At 42.4% G+C, this 19,148-nt stretch overlaps 1 protein-coding gene across 2 annotated transcripts in view; it reads right to left on the minus strand.

The window, feature by feature from the left end:
* Window positions 1–14,749, minus strand: part of CALCR (calcitonin receptor) — a 241,571-nt gene extending 226,822 nt beyond the window's left edge. The window contains exon 1 of one of the 2 annotated variants that reach the window (XM_005308550.5): window positions 14,177–14,749. In XM_005308550.5, coding sequence (XP_005308607.1) covers window positions 14,177–14,184 — 8 coding nt within the window. In that variant the 5' untranslated portion in view covers window positions 14,185–14,749. The remainder of the gene's footprint in view (window positions 1–14,176) is intronic. The other variant, XM_005308549.5, reaches the window with a different exon arrangement.
* Window positions 14,750–19,148: the final 4,399 nt, after the last annotated feature.

Below are 19,148 nucleotides of genomic sequence, written 5' to 3' on the forward strand. Positions count from 1 at the left end.
CTGTCTGAGTCACACTTTTTCTGGGCTGAGTTTTATGTTCTTGTCCTTGCATCTGTATAGAAAAGCTTGTAGTTTTCTGTCATAGTCTTGTTCAGCTTCTGTGTCATTGTTCCCCTTCACCTAAAAGAAGGATATCATCTGCAATTATTTTCACCCCAGGCAGTCCTTTGAGCTTATGCCAGTCAGCATTAGCAGCCATCTGTAGTAATCAAATGGTGTTGGAAAGGTTGTCAGCATGCTGGACTCTTTTTATCCAGGCTTATGTGCCAAAACCCATTCCTTACATCACAGACCCTAAATATTCTGCCTGTGGCAGCTTCTGGAAAGATGTAATCAACTGTGGTTAATGTCATCCTTTCAATACCCAGCGCAGTGGCTTTGGCTCTATGCAGATGTGTAATTTGCCTGAAGACCTCTTTACCACCATCATGCTGTTTACCCAGGCTGTACTGGTCTCTACATGTGCTATGATACCCCTGCTCTGCAGACTTTTGAGCTCCTGTCTTGGAGCCAATGGAATTTTCCTTCATGGTAAGCACACAGATTCCACTATGGGGTCTACTTCCAGACGCTGCTTTCCTCTGAGGCACTCATCTTTGAAAACATTCCTATAGGTTTTAAATTTTTCTTCATTGTCCATGGGACTCCCTCTTTTGCTTCTTGCACTATAATATTCTGATGCTGATAAGACCCATGGCTTGTATGGCTATGGTCCCCAAGAGGAGCTTGTGATGCTTACCATCCACCACCACAAACTTCAGTTGGCACCGTCTTATTTTCTGGCTTACTTAGTATGAAGTCCCATTTTCCTATGGGCTGTACATTATTAGAATGAACCTGCTCTTTTTAATGGATATGTTAGAGTCCAATTTACCCTGAGGAATCACATCGCAGGAGGCCCTGCTGTCCAGCTCAAATCGCACAGGGTGTTTCCCTGTTAACATTGTTGCATGGAGGTTGGTATTGTCCTTTGTTGCTTTTCTGTCCAGCCTGAACCTGATGTGCTCTCAGACTGAAGGAGAGAATCATTTTGTTATCACCGTTGTCTAATGTGCCCCTTCCACCCCTATAATTCTGACTGAATCTTTCTGGGACCTTCCTCTGCTCTTGCACACACTGTTAAAATTGTTCAACTTCCCACATTCCTTGCAATGCTGTTTCAGTGCAGGCTACTTCTTCTTTACCTGCTCATGCTGTCTCACATAGTAAATGCATCTCACTATGGGTATAGAACCCTGGCCAGCTGCACTCCTTTGGTACTGTCTAACTGCATGTGCTTCTGGGGGTGTTATGCTTCCTGGGGCTTTCATTATTTCTTTTGAGGTTTCTGCTGCATAATCCATTGTCTAAGTATTTGTCTAATGTGAGTTCACATTTCCAGAGCAGTTGCTCCAGCAGGTGGTGATCCCAAGTGATGGAAACCGTCCTGTCCCTAATTAGGGAGTCTGTCAAGTCCCCAAAATTGCCTGTAGCAGCCAACGTCCATAAGGCAGTAACACAGGGTTCTATCTCCTCCCCTTCAGACCGGCCTCTAGTGGTAAAATTCCATGTTCTTCCACAGTTTTGTTCTGCTTTGGGAAGCAATAGTTCCCCAATCTCCTAGGACTGCTGTGAGGCTTGAGGTAGTGCTGCAAACCTCTTTTCCTTGTTCCTCATAAGGTAAAATAACAGTTTTACTTTCCTGCTGTTGTCCTTCTGCATGGCCAGGTCTGTGAATGCCTCAAACTCCTCCATGCACCATGTCCATCACTGGGCTATGTTTGTGTCTGCAAACTCCAGGGGGCTTCAGACTCAGTTCCATGGCTCATGCTGCCAGCTGTTGCTCTGCAGAGAACTCACAGCTCAGATGGTCCCACCATGTTTCTTTCATTTGCAGTGAGTGAAGGTGAATGCAGGTTAAGTCGAACAAGTGGAACTTTATGACACCCTGTGCAGTGCTCTGTGCATGTGGCTGAGTTGCTTCAAGCATAACTCCCTGGCACACTCTGTTTTTCTAAAGTGCCTCAATAACAGTCCCTCCAGGGAACATGGGCCCTCTAACTCCAGTTCCACTGATCATGATACAGCGTAGGCAGGTCTTAAGCATTTTTCCAGAGTGTCATGTCTTTCCAAGAATGTCTTGACAGTGGTGACAGCTGAAGGAGAGGACCTGATATATTTATATGAGAAGCCGTCTATAGTTATTTCCAGTGATGATCTCTGAATATACTATAATTTTCTCAGATCTGAACAAATGGCACACAAAACAATATGCTGCTGATTTGATTGTGCTGCCATTAATATTAATGGGAATTCAGCCACTGACTTCAATGAAACAAAATTGAGGCCTGTAATGTCCAAATTTCCTATCCTAAGAGTGCATTCCTCTTGCTATGGATGGCTCCAATGAATGGGTTTATCTATTCTTCCCCCATAACTGCACACTTACACAGGTGCTAGGAGAATCAGGCCTTAATGACTTTCTAATATCTGGGTATTGCAATTCACCTGTCCAAAGAGCTATTTACAGCATAGTCTGGGCTTAGTTTTAGTTTCCCCAGAGGAATGCACATACAAAAGACCTGCTCCAAAGCCGATCAGTGTCAATGGGAGTATTTCAATGAACTTCACTGGTCTTTGGATGAGCCCCATAGTGCTCTTTATTGTTTGCATTTATTTGAAATACTGTCTGTGAAAGGAAATACTGCAAATATAAGATGTGAAAACTTTATTATACTCTTATCTGTATAAGAAAATGACTAACCCTATATAAATAACATGCCATCTACATACATATTCCTATTGAAATTCTGGAAGTTCAAAAGCAAATTTCCTTTGCTGGGATATTTACGTGCATATTTTCTTCTCTTTTAATTAACTGTGTGCTTAGTAATGTGTCTTCACAGAGAAGATAAAAGTCAACAGAATATATATGCCCTTGTTGCAATTAAAGTAAATTATCACTTCATCTGACCAGTTCTATAAAATCATTTTTCTACATTTTTCCTATTCTCCCACCCTGTTTTTACCATCCGTTTTCTTTTTCTTCTCTTTTCCTTGTCTGAATTGCTTCCATCCCACTTTGCCTCTCTCTCCCTTCCTTCCATTCCCTCATCAGCAAACACACTCATCCTTACTCTTCTCCCACAATTTGTCCCCTCAAACCCCACAGCACTACTTTGAGAATAGCACATTTCCCTCACCTGGAGCTTGTGCCCTTCTTAGGAGCAGAGACTGGGTGTTTGAGAGAAGGCATGGCCTCAGTGGGAGCTGGTCTAGCTGATGAAAACACAGAGAGCACCAGGAGTTCTTGTAAGAAGATTTGCATAATAAGGTGGCCAGTCCCAGCTACTTCTCCCAGTGCTAAAATTGTGGGTGCTTAGAAAGTTTCTCTATATAATCAGGTGAAGTAGTGAATTGGCAGGTGTCACCTGCCACATGCAGGTGAACTGAGAGCCCTAGAATACTTATGGTACAAGAGATTGCACACAGCTTGTTTAATAATATCAAGAGAGGTTGAGATATTCTCACTAGCTATTTGCCTCAAGCATTAAGTGTAACTTGGAGAAGCACTGTCACAATCAACCTAAGAGCATCAAGTGCTTGTTGTTGTTCCTTGTGCTCCAATGAATAAAATGTGACACCTAAAGTACTGTTGCTTTATGCAATGTCATTCATTCAGTTTCTGCAAGGAATAAGGCACATCCTTCCAAAGAAGGCTACTATCTGGTGGAAACTGATATACAGCAAATAATGCTATCAGGCTTAAGCAACAAAAATGGATAGATCTCTAAGAGCCTTGAAGGAAGCTTTAGACAAGTACCTGACAAAGTGTCCAGCAGGGAAGATCTGGATACAAACAGCAATAAAATCTCTTTTTCAATTATATTTGTTCACATTTCTAATTAATTTAGTGTTCATTAAAAGAAACCAGATTGATAGCAGTTGAAAATGAAGCTATTTGTTTATCTATAGCACAATTACAGCATAGGCTGTAGCAGTTCAAGCTACCCATGCTACCCATCTAATGCACCTTCAGCTTGTTCAGGAGACATACCCTTTAGGAAGAAGAGGCTAATTCACTCTTCGTGCTCATTTAGGCCTGGTCCCCACTAAGCCCCCACTTCGGACTAAGGTACGCAAATTCAGCTACGTTAATAACGTAGCTGAATTCGAAGTACCTTAGTCCGAACTTACCGCGAGTCCAGACGTGGCAGGAAGGCTCCCCCGTCGATGCCGCGTACTCCTCTCGGCGAGCTGGAGTACCGGCGTCGACGGCGAGCACTTCCGGGATCGATCCCAGAACATCGATTGCCTGCCGCCGGACCCTCCGGTAAGTGAAGACGTACCCTTAGTCTTTCTTCCGAGTCTTCCAATAAGGATGTTAATTAGTCCCACTGGTGACAGTAATTATTATTCTGTGGACACTGCACACAAGTAAATATTTCACTTCAAAAAGATGTACATGGAAAATTAAATTATCCTTTGAAGAGGAGTTGTGCCAAATCTGGAAATTAAATGTGAAATAGAAGGATTTTAGTCTTAATAGCACATAAAAACATAAGAGTGGTCTTGTGGGGTCAGACTAATGGTCCATCTAGCCAAATGTCCTGTCTTCCAACAGTGGGCAGTGCCAGGTGTTTCACAGGGAATGAACAGAACTGAGCAATTGAGTGATCCATCTTCTGGCATACAGTCCCATCTTCTGGCAATCATAGTTTATGGGACACCCAGAGCATGGGATTGCATCCTTGACCATCTTGGCTAACAACCATTGATGGGCCTATCCTACATGAACTTATCTTATTCCTTTTTGAATGCAGTTATACTTTTGGTCTTCACAACATCCCCTGGCAATGAGTTCCACAGATTGAATGTGCATTGTTTGAAGAAGCACTGCCTTATGTTTGTTTTAAACCTATTGCCTATTCATTTCATTGGGTGACCCCTGGTTCTTGTGTTATGTGAAGGGTAAATAACACTTCCTTATTCACTTTCGACACACCATTCATGATTCTATAGACCTCTATCATATTCCCCACCACCACATCAGTAGTCTCTTTTCTAAGCTGAACAGCCCAGTCTTTTTAATCTCTCCTCCTAGGGAAGCTGTTCCATACCCCTAATCATTTCTGTTGCCCTTCTCCATACTTTTTCCAATTCTAATATCTTTTTGGGATAGGGTGACCAGAACTACATGTAGTACTTAAGTGTGGGAGTAATATGGATTTAAATAGTGGCATTGTGATATTTTCTGTCTGACATTACTATCCTTTTCCTAATGGTTCCCAACATTCTGTTAAATTTTTTGACTGCTGCTGCTGCACATGGAGGAGATACTTTGAAAGAGCTATCCACAATGATTCAAGATCTCTTTCTTGAGTGGTAACAGCTAATTTAGACCCCATCATTTTGGATGTATAGTTGGGATTATGTTTTCCAATGTGCATTACTTTGTATTTATCAACATTTAATTTCATCTGCCATTTTGTTTGTTGCCAGTCACTCAGTTTTATAAGATCCCTTTGTAACACTTCACAGACAGCTTTGGACTTAACTAACCTGAGTAATTTTGTATCATCTGTGGATTTTGCCACCTCACCGTTTATCCTTTTTCCAGATAATTTATGAATATGTTGAACCACACTGTTTCCAGAAGAGATCCTTGAGAACCCTACTATTTATCTCCTAGCATTCTGAAAACTGACCATTTATTCCTACCCTTTGTTTCCTCTCTTTTAACTAATTACTGATAGATGAGAAGACCTTCCCTCTCATCCCATGATTTCCTACTTTGCTTAAGAGCTTTTGGGGAGGGACTTTGTCAAAAGCTTTCTGAAAGTCCAAGTACACTAGATCCACTGGACCACCCTTGTCCACATGCTTGTTGATGCCTTCAAAGAATTCTAATAGATTTGGTGAGGCATGATTTCCCTTTACAAAAGCCATGTTGACTCTTCCCCAACATATTGTGTTCATCTGTGAGTCTAATAATTCTGTTCTTTACTATAGTTTCACCAATTTGCCTGTCATAAAGTTAGGCTTACTGGCCCATAATTACCAGGATTGCCTCTGGAGCCTTTTTTTAAAATTGGCATTATGTTAGCTATCCTCCAGTCATCTGGTACAGAGACTGATTTAAGTGATAGGTTATATACCACAATTAGTAAATCTGCAATTTCATATTTGAGTTCCTTCAGAACTCTTGCGTGAATACCATCTGGTCCTAGTGACTTATTACTATTTAATTATCAGTTTGTTCCAAAACCTCCTCTATTGATACCTCAATCTGGGACAGTTCCTCAGATTTGTCACCTAAAAAATGGCTCAGATGTGGGAATCTCCTTCACATCCTCTGCAGCGAAGACCAATGCAAAGAATTCATTTAATTTTTCTGCAATGACCTAGTCTTCCATGAGTGCTCCGTTAGCGCCTTGATCATCCAGTAGCCTACTGATAGTTTGGCAGGCTTCCTGCTTCTGGTATACTTTAAAAGAAATTGCTGTTAGTTTATTTTTTTTGCTAGTTGCTCTTCAAGTTTGTTTATTTTGATTTTTTTGCCCAGCCTAATTATACTTTTACACTTGACTTGCCAGAGTTTATATGCTTCTTTCTATTTTCCTCAGTGGGATTTGACTTCCAATTTTTAAAAGATGTCTTTATCTCTAACTACCTCCTTTACTCTGCTGTTTAGCCCTGGTGGGCTATTTTTTTTTTATTTTTTTTTTATTTGCGGTATACATATAGTTTGAGCCTCCATCATGGTGTTTTTAAAAAAGTTTCCATGTAGCTTGCATGCATTTCACTTGTGTCTTCCTTTTAATTTCTGCTTAACTAGCCTCCTCACTTTTGTGTAGTTCCCCTTTTAAGTTAAATGCTAATGCAGTACTGCGTACACGTCAGTACAATCTTAACTCTGGAGCTGCTACTGACCTCTGTATAATAATCCTACTGTAATTCCACATAATGCATCTCACTACACCTGTACCCCGATATAACGCTGTCCTCAGGAGCCAAAAAAATCTTACCACTTTATAGGTGAAACCGCGTTATATCGAACTTGCTTTGATCCGCCGGAGTGCGCAGCTCCGCCCCCCTGGAGCGCTGCTTTACCACGTTATATCCAAATTCCTGTTATATCGGGTCACGTTATATCGGGGTAGAGATGTATTTTAAAGGGATTTGTGCCTATAGTCTTCTGATAACTCTAAAGACATGACATACATCTCATCTTGAGTAATTTGAGACTGATGTCTGTAAATTCACTAGGCATCACCCATCAAAGTGTCCATTTTCTAAACTGAATCTTGGAGAAGCAGTTCAGTATTCCCTAGTTCATCCAGGAACTGAAAAGCATTTCAAACACCTGCTTCCTAACCTGTGTTTTGCACCAAGCTAACAGTGGCGTAGCACGGCATATTTAGCATGTCAAAGCTAAGAGTAAAACACATATTTTTCATATAGATACAGATAAAGCTAGAGGTGGTGAACAATAAAACAAAATATTAATTAATGTATTCAAAATATATTGCAAATTTTGTCCAATGTATTATTCACCCAACTCTTGGCAATAGTAACCAAGACTTAATTAATGCCATAGCTCAGGAATGACATGCTGCTTGTTTATGCTGTTGTACATGACTAATCTGGAAAACATTTGTTGGACTGTGTCACACAGAACAAAATGTATGTTTCCAGAGTGACTATTAGTGATTAATTATCCAAGGTATGGTGCAAATAGCCAGCCTTGCCAAATCTCTGCTGTAGCTTCTATTAAATATAATTGCATTCATTGATTAATAATCCAAATTCAGATGATAGTCCTAGGTTCCAACAACAAATTTTTGCCCCATTTCTAAAATGTGTGATGTGCCTGTGCATCTATCACCTTCATTGATGAAGACAGGATTGCAGGTAGAACAGTGGTCTATGGTATTAGTGCACTAGCAGCTGAAATGCAGAGGTTGGAAGGGCAAGCCTCACTTGGTATGAACAGTATTGTTTAATGGAGTGTGGGGGTAAGAGTGCAAAAGTAAGAGTACCACTGTTGCAGCATCAGTCCCCCTTCCTTTGGCCCTAAGGAAGCCTCTCCATGAAGGTTCCATGAGGTCTGGGATGTGCAGCAATGCCTACCTCTCAGAACTGTAGAACTTTAGTGAGCAAGTTAATGCTCACTGTCAGCAGTAACTTACCTGTTGACCCGGTCTGCGATATGAACCCCCTGTGAATGGGAGTTTTGGGGGCAGTGGCTAGAGAACAAGCCTATGGCAGCATAGCTCTCATGGTGCTTAACCTCTGCTCCTTTGTATCCAGTGACCTCCTATCAACTATGTGAAATGATCCCAGTTTCACCCTTTGACTGGATACACAAACTTTTGGCTGTTCTTCCTGTCAGGATATTTGTATGTTCCTCTGTTGCCAAGTAGTGAGTCACAGCACAAGTCACTGAACCAAGTCACCTTGCACCAGGATTTGACTATAGCCAAAGTCCCGCAGATCCCTTGGTCACATTAACTCATAGTGGAACTGTAAACTTAGGAGGGAAAGAAGAAACATGCTCTTGGGTCTCATTTGATGTCCACCAGGAGGTGCTGTAATTACACTCATGTCAGGACAAGCTCTGTACATTTGTCCCGTTGTCTCACAATGGAAGCATATGGTTCTCTCTAGTGTGTTGTGGCTCCCTGAACTAGACCATGGAGATTGAACTCTGTCACGTCCATGATTGGTCTTCTATCTTCAGAAGGAAAACGGCTGGTATCATTCTGCTGCAGTCTGTTTGGGGAAAATGGAGAAATGTCTCTCTCAAAGTTTTCCCACCAATTCTTCTCCAGAGTGCATTGAGGTGCACTGGTCCTGTAAACTCTCTCTGTACCAGCAACCCAAAAAAGCATAACCTTCTGCAAAGGGGGTTTATTTGGCCAATGACTCTATCCAGTGTCTGTATGCCCATTCTCTTCCCAATGAGGGAAAAATCTGCAGCAACCATTCCAAGACAACCAGTTCTGCCATGTGCAACACCAAGTGGATTTCTGATTTTAGCCACCTCCAACAAAAGTCCTTGAGTGCTAGTGTCCCAAGGCATACCTCTCAACACATAATCATTTATTTCCAGAAGATCCATGATGACTGCCTTTACATACTAGTAATCCACAACCATAAGGTTCTGTCAGCCACTTGTGCTTATCCTCATAATACTGGTCCCAGCTGAATAGTTCACTGGTCCAGGGGCCAGGCCCATCAGTACAGTAGGCATATACATTATGAGAACATCTCCAGGAAGACCTCTGAGACACTTCTGGGTACTGTGTTGGTTAAAAGGAGGCCCAGTTGCAATGTGTCCAAATTCAAGCTTTTCAGTATCTGTAGTGGATTTGGCTCCTGTCCTCTTGACTAGGTTTCCAAATTGTAGTTGCTGGGTGGATATCAAATCAATCTTTTTTTTATTGATGTTGCTGCAGCTACTGCTAACGACGATATGTGTCTATTGTCTGAGATAATGGCCATTTCCCCTCTGGGCCATTTGCATGCAGTGTTAGCTACACTGGATCCACAGAACCATAGATCCTGTCCCAACCCAAGTCTGTAGACTAACCCAAATATCTCCACCCCCACTCTGTGGACTAACCTTTACCATCAGCCTCTGTGGGGGCAGGGTGGAGATCCCTGATATAGTCTGGAAGGGAGCAGAGGGTCCCCTATATAGTTGCTCCAACCATGCTCTCTATCATTAGTTGAACCTTACCATAAGAAGCCTTGCATGGACCTTTATACATGCCTGATTTTCATCTATAGTACAAAGAAAAATATCTAGAACCTAGTAGAACCATGGACCATAGTGTGATACTGAATTTTAGTCAGCACTCCATTTTGAAATAAATGGCACAACTGGGCCCTATAATTTTTCACCACTACTTATTCTGCACCAGAAAAAAAATTAAATTTTAGGAAGATTTATTTCTAGTACTTCTGAATTTTTGGAATTATTTGCTACAATGTCTGTAAGAAAGAAGGTACATTTAGAGCCAAGAAATGATATTCCTGGCATTTGTTACACTCCTGAAATACATGCTTCTAGCAGTCAAACCCACTCCATGCCTTGGTGTGAAAGTAATTAAAAGCAATGACAAAACAAAAAGTGGGTGTGAAGACCAAAAACAGCACAGAACAAACAATATGTAATTGTATGATGTTCTTTGGCAGGCTATTATTAGTAAATAGTGAAGTTAACTAAAAACGAGATCAGAGTTAGGTAACATAGTAAATTAGATATTCCCCTCTGGACATTCATTAAATGATCATCTAGGGCTCAGGCTGTCAAAGGTGTTTTGGGTGCAAGCAGCCTCAACTCCCATCAACTTTAATGAGTGCTCAGGATGCGATGTGGTCCAGGATACTAGTCTAAGTCAAGATATCTGGGCTCTAGTCCTGGTTCTGCCACTGACCTGCTAGATCACCTTAGGAAAGTCATTTCCCCTGTCATCCTTTTTCTGTCTTGACTATTTCGATTATAAATTCTTCAGAACAGGGATCCTTACTGTGTTTGTGCAGGGTCTAGCAATGGGGTCTCCAACTCACCCTCTTGGTGCTACCATAATACAAATACTTGTGAGTTGAAATTGTTCAGTACTTTGAATGATCAATCCTCAGGGAACCAATCCTACATATTGAAGTTACTGGGAGTTTCAACATTCACTTCAATGGCAACAGGACTGAACCATTTTGTCACAAGTACATAGAAGTTTATGGGGGTTCATTTTTAATCTCTAGAACTGATGTGCATTGACAGACCTTGAGGAGAAGTGCGCATGATACCTGTCTGTATTATACATGGTTGAAACAAATACTACAGTTTGGCCCCTCACTTTCTTGAAAATCTAATACATAGACATGATTTTTTTTAAATGAAACACAGAATCTTCTTTCATATCCAGTGAGCATTCAGGAAAATCTAAACCATCTCAAACTTTCACTTCCTCTAATTTTGTGCATTGCTGATGAGGTGTCTCTTTTTTTTTTTTTGTTATAGTTATTATATAAAAGTGGTCTATCCATCAATATACCAATCTTGCTTCTGATACATGGAACATTACAGACATTGAGACTGTAACACAAATTTAGCAGAGTGGGAACAGTAGACTAGGTCTTAAGTGAAAGGTTTTATTTGTTTTGTGTTGGTAGAAAATTGGAAGGAAATTTCAACAATAAATTTTGCAGACTATTTCTCTCTTTTTTCATCGAATTCTCAACCTTATCAAAACTGACCAGCTGTAATCATCAGTAAATGTCTAAAAAAAAAAAAACCAGAATCCATCAAATCATAGTTTCAAAGAGTTTAATCAGCTAATTTTGATTATCATCTGGCAAATAAATTAACCATTAACAGTTCAAACCTGCCAGGTTCTGAGCCTTTCTTGAAGGTGTTAGGGCCCTCATCATTAAAGCCACCCTATAGAACTGGAGTCTAATAAAGCTCTAAATTTGCAACCAGTTCTAAAGATAGTCTAATATTAATAAATAATTTCTGAATTGTATTTTGCATAACTTTTTTGTTAGTTTACTCTATTAAAAATATGGGGCAAAACCAAATTGCTATAACTTATTTATGATGAACTCTGACAAAAAAAGTTTCAACAGAGAATTCTGATTTACATTATATGACAAGAGATTTAAAGTCTGAGCAGTCTATTCTTTTTAAAAACATAATGCTACTTACTGAATATGGAATACTTCTTTATATTTATTAAGCATAGCCCAGTATGCAATAGCAATTCTATGGAGAGCTGTAAATTCTGTCACTAATCTAATTTAGACTTTGTCGTGTCAATTTCAACTCAAAGCTAGCTGGCACTCAGCCATAAATGATGATAAAAATCAAGGGTGAAATCCTGCCTCTATTGGAGTTAATGGGAGTTTTACCATTGATTTCAATGGGAGCAAGATTTAAACCCAAATATCTTAAGCAGAGCTTTTTCCATGAAGCTACTATTTAAAAAATAAGTCAAGGAACTGAAGTGTCAGGTTTCGGTTTATCTAGAATAATTTGCTATCAACCAGCATGACAGTAACTGTACATATCACAAAGATAACTTACTGGAGGTCACCTACTTCTAAAGGTTGTCAGATATCTGAAGAGATTCAAATGAAACATTAGCTTTCATGCATTTAATTTACCTTCTTGGCAAATACGTCTAGAATTCTGAATAGTAAATTAAAGTATTCCTTCAGCTAACCATTACCTACAATGTGGGTTGTTAGTAAAAGAGAAATCTTAAGCTGTTCAGAATGGATACTCTCTCAACAGTAGAACAATACAAGATCCTTCCAGTTGGGAAGTTCCAAATGAAAAGATTCTACAACACATTACCTGTCTTAATAGTAGAGCAAGAAGCATGATTTAATCAAATATCTGAAGAAAAATTAATTAATTTGGATAAACTGAATTGTCAAACCCATCCTCAATGAATCTCATTCAGCTCCTCTTACTATATAATCACAGGGGAAATGGATATTTTTGGAGACAATACCATACACTATATGCTAATAGCTGGGAGTGATTACCAAAATATTGGCAACAAGGAGTTTATTATAAAGATATTTAAAATAATATGTTTCAGTATGTATCTGTCTGTGCTCCCCCCCTCAATTATTTTTGCATTCATCCTTTGAATTAAAACTACAATTATGTAACTGAAATAAAGGAAAATAGTAAGTGCTATAATATTCTCACTATTAATAAAAGGTTTAAAAAAACCCACCTAATCTTGTCAAGAAGTCTGCTGAAACACCACCAGGAAGAAAGAAATGTAACAATTCAAAGACAAGATCAAAAGGTACTCAGATTGTATTCGGGCATGTAAAGTAATAGGCACACAAGAAATTAATTTCTCATCAAAGATGCCAATATAGAAATAATATTTTGTAGGGCTCCGAATATCTCAGTGTATATTTGTAGCTTTTAAGTGCTATAGAAAATACTGATATCAGTTCGGTAGCTGGAAAATAGCATGGAAATATCCTCAGACAGGAATTTGAATAATTAAGTAATGACTCAGGTGTCAGTTAAATGGCCCGTGTTTCAGAGATGGATAATTGCTACTGTCTATAATTTATCTTGCATTTGAAATGATCAGCCAGTCAGTGTAAAGGCTAAATTAAAACTGGAATTCAATATTCCTCTTCTCCCTACCCCAAGTTATTAGCACTTCTGCATCCAGCTAACACCACCTCTGCTTTACACTGATAATCACTTAATTCTCTTCGCCAGCATTTCAAATGGCTTCTTATTTGAAACATTAAATCCAACCGCAGACTGTCAAACATGCTGCAATGTTCAGATTTTACAGTCCAACTCTGTATGGTCACTTGCTTGCACGACATTCATATTAACCACCTAACATTACGCAGACTTGTCAAGGTCTTGTCAAAACGACAACTCCTTAGGCGGGGATCAGCGCAGCCAAGCCATCCCCGGCACGCTTAGAAATTCATCCCAAAAGTTACAGGGTGCATGGGGAGGCGCGGGACTGTTCATCTATGCAAGCCCCCGGGCCGGGAAGAGGGGAGTGGGCGAGGGTGTTCACCAGAGGATCCCCCTTTCTGTGCTGAAGGGCTGTTGCTTGCCTGCCAGCCTGTGATAACTAATCTGCAGCAGAGCGTGTGGGGCGGACCAAATCTTGCTCACTTGCAGCTATCCTGTAACTGACTATGGAGACCCTGGATCGCGTTTAAAGCCAAGCAGCCAGCCTGCCTGCCCAGCCTTTCTCTGGGCTGAACACACACGGTCTCTCTCTGCAGCTATAGTTTCTCGGTTAGATGTTTTATTTAGAAAGACCCCCACACACTGCATAGGTGCCAGAACTAGGGGTGCAGGGTAGGGTGACCAGATGTCCCGATTTTATAGGAACGGTCCTGATAGTTGGGGCCTTTTCTTATATTGGCGCCTATTACCCCCTACCTGTCCCGATTTTCCACACTTCTATCTGGTCACACTCACACACCCCCTGGCTTGAAGTGGTTTCCATGGGGTTTACAGTTTGGTACAATGGCTCTCAGCATCGCCACTACATACATTGTCCAGGCGCCCCTGCCCCCCGTACTGTACACAGGCGCTACCCTCCCCTGCAGCCCTCTCGCCGCAGCAGGACCATATCACAAGGCACCGCGATCGGAGAGAAACAAAGTTCCCGGGACTTACAGTCTCATTCCTCTGAAGCGCTGGAGCCGCGCGTCCCCTCCGCGGCGGGTGCGTGCCGAGCCCCGCGAGCTCCTTCAGTCCTCAGAGGCAGAGGAGCGGGGGGTCATTGCCCGGCGCGGGCCCTTAGATCCCAGGCACAGGGAGAGCCCCAGCTGCCGCCGCCGCCTCCAGCCGCTCCTCAGCTCGGCATGTTCCCGCGGCGAGCCCTGCGAGAGGCGCAGACCCGATCCGAGGGGCTCAGACGAGGCATAGACGGGGACTTGCAGGGGCAGCGGCAGCATGCCCGGAGACACGCATGAGGGGCTGCGCCTGGGAACCTAGCGGCCGCCCTCCCTTCGGATCCGGCGCCTCTGCCTACCACCGCCCCCTGCTGCTGCAGCGCCCTGCCCCCGGCTCCTGCCCGCCGCCTCCCGCCTGCTGGCCACCGGGGCTCGGCAGCGCGTGCGAGCAGGAGGTGGCCGAGGGGATGGTAGGCGGCGGAGGGGCAGCCTCTGCTGGCTCCGCTCCGAGCTGGTCCCCGCCGGGGAAGAAGACAGGACCGGCTCAGCCCCGGCTTTAAAGAGGCCGCGCTCTGAGCGGCGGTGCAGCGCGGCGGGATGGAGCAGGAGCTGAGCGATCCGCGTCACGTAGGGGGTGGGGGCTCGGCGGCAGAGGGGCGGGCGCGGGGAACCGCATCAGCCCCGGGACCGGGTGCGAGCCAAGCCCCGGCTCTGGGTGTGCAGCTGGGGCTGGGTTTCCGCGGTGGCCCCAGCCAGAGCTGGCTCCAGGGTTTTGGCCGCCCCAAGTAGCCAAACAAACAAACAAACAAAAACAAAACCAAAAAACAAAACCAAAAAAAGCTGCGATGGCAATCGCGATCTGCAGCCGCAATTCGGTGGAAGGTCCTTCGCTCTGAGCAGGAGTGATGGACCGTCTGCCTAATTGCCCCGGAACAGCTGGACGTGCCGCCCCTCTCTGGAGTGGCCGCCCCAAGCACTTGCTTGGTAAACTGGTGCCTGGAGCCAGCTCTGGCCCCAGCACCCTGGGCAGGCAGCAGGAGCGGGATCCCGTTGGGGTGGCCAAGGAAAGGGGGCCGGGTCCCAACCGTGGCCCCTTTCCCGTAAACAGAAATCCCGGGGTGTGTGGGATGGGGGGTGAGAAGGGAGGAGCTGCCTGGCACCCCCTCCTCCCCCCACCAGAGGGCTCCGACTATGTATGTGTGTGAGAGAGAGAGTCGCCAAAAAAGCCCACCACCCCAGCAGAGGGTCAGTTGTGGAGGTCCCTCCTGCCACTCTCATCAGAGCCGCGGTGGCAGGAGCCCCAGACCACACACAGGGCTCCCTGCTGGGCTCAGGCCTCCCTGCTCCTGGCTGCGGACAAAGTAGTAGGCTAGGAAGGAAGAAGGTCTCAGCCCCACCTGAAAAGACCTTGGACAGTTGTAATTCAGCCCTGGTGGAGATCGGATGAGGTATCCTTCTTGGAGCTGATCTGCTAATGGTTGCAAATTCAGTGATTTTTTTCCCCACCATAAAATTATTCAATGAACATTTTTCCATTATTCACCCAGTTCTGCGTCATGATTTCATAGGACTGAGTGCCGAACACTGAAGGCTCAGCTACATAAGCCAGTAGGTGGGTGGGAGAGAATGAAAAGAAGGTGCCATGTCCCCATTATGTACAGTGCATGAATAGTTACAAAAATGATATAACCTGCTGCTGTTAGTGGTACTAGGGAATATTCCTATCAACCTCTCCAGGACATGGAAAATCAATGTTTTGATCTGAAATAAGATCAAATCATTTTTTAAAATCTTATTTTCTCCAACTTCCAAATATCCCAGTGCAGACAGTAGGTACTATGACCTCCTACCAGCGGATGAAGAAAGGAAGCAAACAAATTTTGTTAACCTGCTACAAAGAGGAGGAGGAGCAAGCCGGCTGAGAACGCTAACGCACTTCTATCTCCCTGCAAATAGAAGCTTCCATCTGACAGAGCTAAAGGACTTTGATAGCTGTTTTTAAATCGACCTCTTGATAACTTTTATATTCAGGGATAGAAAACTTTCCCTAATGAGAGGGAGATACATGGGGAACAGTGAGCTAGAGTTAAAACATCAGTTTCTTCAGGATGAAAGTTTCCACTTTTTAAAGTAAATGGTTTCTAGCCCTGGTGGTTTTGAAGATTCACCTTTCAAAGTGCTGTCTTCATGCCACTGCAAAGAGAACATCTAGGGTCGCCATCACTGCTCACACCTTCCCCAAACAGAAGCAGAGCTAAATTTGGGAAGACTTTCATTAGTTGCAATGCTACAGTTTAGAACCGCACGGATTGGCACAGCAGGAGTCCTGTCACTTTCACACTGCTGTTGCTCTTAGGAAAGCTATGACAGGATGCAGTGGCAAGCAATGGAAGTATTTATGGCAGAGGAACCCACAAAATACTCAATACCAGAGGACGAAGAATGTGTAGAATAGCAAGGCATCACTTTTCTGCATAATAACTAGAAAGCTGGATAGGGGGAGTAGAGGGTTCTCTCTATCCCCAGTAACCAGGAGGTTCTAGGGAGGATGGAAAGACAGTAATATTGCCTTCTCTCCTTTTCAGCAGCTAGAGAGGGATAGGTAGACAACATATTAGTCATAGTTCCTCATGCAGGGTCTGGGCATAGTGCTTTCATAGTAGCTGGGGATTAAGAGCTGGGTTTCTCATCAGGGACATGTGACCTTGCTGGTGGGTCCATATCATTATATTGCATTTTCAATGTTTCTTTTTTAATCCTATTTTATCTTTCACTTTTTTCTCATGGAATATTGTACATCTGCTGAAATACATCTGTCACACCATCATCTGGAAATACCTCTTCCAAGATTTTCTGAGTAAACTTCTATCCCAGTTAGCCATTAGCTCACACACAGCACAATTCTGCAACCCTTATTCACATTGATTAGCACTTACACATGTACACCCCTTGAATTCTAAGGGATGACATGCATGAATAAGTACTACTCAGCAAGAGTAAGGGATGCTGCTGAATCAGGTCCATAACAGAGTTTCATGATTTATTTATTAACTCTTGCATGATAACTAGTTTTATTCACTTTTATTAACAACACTGGGGTCCTGACAATGCACCTTGCCCCCTTGGGCAGAATAGATAACTGAGCCAGAATAGATAACTGAGCCACAGTTGTTTTGTGTTGTTGTCATTGTTTCATAAATGGAAGATCTAAAAAGTCAAATCTTAGCTGAAAGATTTTGGTGAGTTCCCCCTGTTATCAAGAAAATATACCTAAAAGAAAATGTTGGTATATATTGTCTTTCTATAGCTTGTTAGTGAAAGATAAGGTTGTGTTACCAGCTCTACTGTTTTTTACACCATCGCACGATATTTATTTTTGATATTTTGTCTAAAGTTAATTATAACAATTGGAATTTATATGAGGCCAAATCCAGCTGCCACTGAAAACGATGGGAAAATTGATGTTAACTTCAATGGGAGTTGGATTAGGCCCATAGTGCCTTTCATGTGAAGAATTAAAAGCACTATATCAAAGTGGGATTGATGCCTTTGTAATATTAAATGTATACTCTAAAAGTGGCTGGACTGAAAACTCTGGTAATGAAAAGAATAGTTATAGAACAAGCAACAGTAATGTAGGCTTCCTCATACTGCCCGCAAATATGTTTTAGCTCTGACCTGGAGGGAGCCCTAGGTGTGAGAGTACTTCAGTCTCAGCCACTCTGCCAGTATGGGAGCCATTCATCCTGGACATCATTAATTGGATGATTTCTTTAAGTTTCACAGCAGAGGTGCACAGGGTTATAAAGAGAAGGTAGTGACCTGATGGGGCAATTCAGGGAGTGCATTCCATGCATAAAGGAATGCAGTATGGAAGAAGGCACAGAGATGCTTGGATGTGAAGCAAATGGACAGACAGACTAGCACTGTTAGTAGAGCACAGAAAAGGAGGGAGGCTACACAATAAGAGGCAAATATAGAGAAGCAAGTGCAGACAGGCAGAGTGGTGAAGGGCAAGAAGCTTAAACTTGATGCAATGAAACAGGAAGAGCTAGTGGAAGGATTTAAAGAGAGGAGTGATGTGATCAGAGAGATGTACAAAGAAGATCTTAGGAGCACCGTTTTGTATGAACCAAATGGAGATGAGATAGGTATTAGAGAAGCTGAGAGGAAGAAGTTAGAATAAGGAACATGGAGGATGGTGAAGACCAGGACAAGTACTATGGCTGCCTGGACAGAAAGAAAACGGTGAATTGCTTAGAAATGCTATGGAAAAAGAAATGGGATTGCCTGGGTATGCAGGGTAAAATCAATTACTAACATGATCTGGATTTGAAGCAGCAACCTAGTCTTGAAAGTCTCTGCATTTCATTACTAATCCTAGGAGTCATCAAGTCTCCCAAGAAGCTTGTGTTTTGTTTTAAGTTTTCCCATTTCAAACTTCATGGATTAATTTGATGCTACCCTCTTCTTTAGAAATGGAAAATGCAAGGCTTATGTGGTCATCCAACGTCAACTATATCATTAGAATGATGCACAGATTGCCTCATATAATGATAGATTTATTTCAATCAGTTTCTTAATGTAGTACTAACATGGGTAATTACATTCACCTTACCTAAATTCCCTCTGCAGTTTTAATTGAATACAACATTCATTCTTCATTTCATATCTAGGAATTTGCTAGTGGATCCCAACAGAGATTTGTGGTGGGAGTGGGGCTGGGGCTGTCTAAGCAGAAAGAGAAAAATGGTTCTCAGAGATAAATACTTTGTTTAAAGACAAATATTTTTGATACCATAAATAGGAAATTGGAAATGGAAATGATTAAAAATATGAAAATTAATTGCTTTATGTCTTCAAAGGATACACAGTAAATGAATGCGTTCCCTAGGGTGAATTTCCCTGTTATGACTATTCATGCTTTATTAATTTTTCCATCTATATTAGAATAATTTATCATTTCATAAACA

Source organism: Chrysemys picta, chromosome 2, assembly GCF_011386835.1.
Source record: "Chrysemys picta bellii isolate R12L10 chromosome 2, ASM1138683v2, whole genome shotgun sequence".
NCBI classification, from domain to species: domain Eukaryota; kingdom Metazoa; phylum Chordata; order Testudines; family Emydidae; genus Chrysemys; species Chrysemys picta.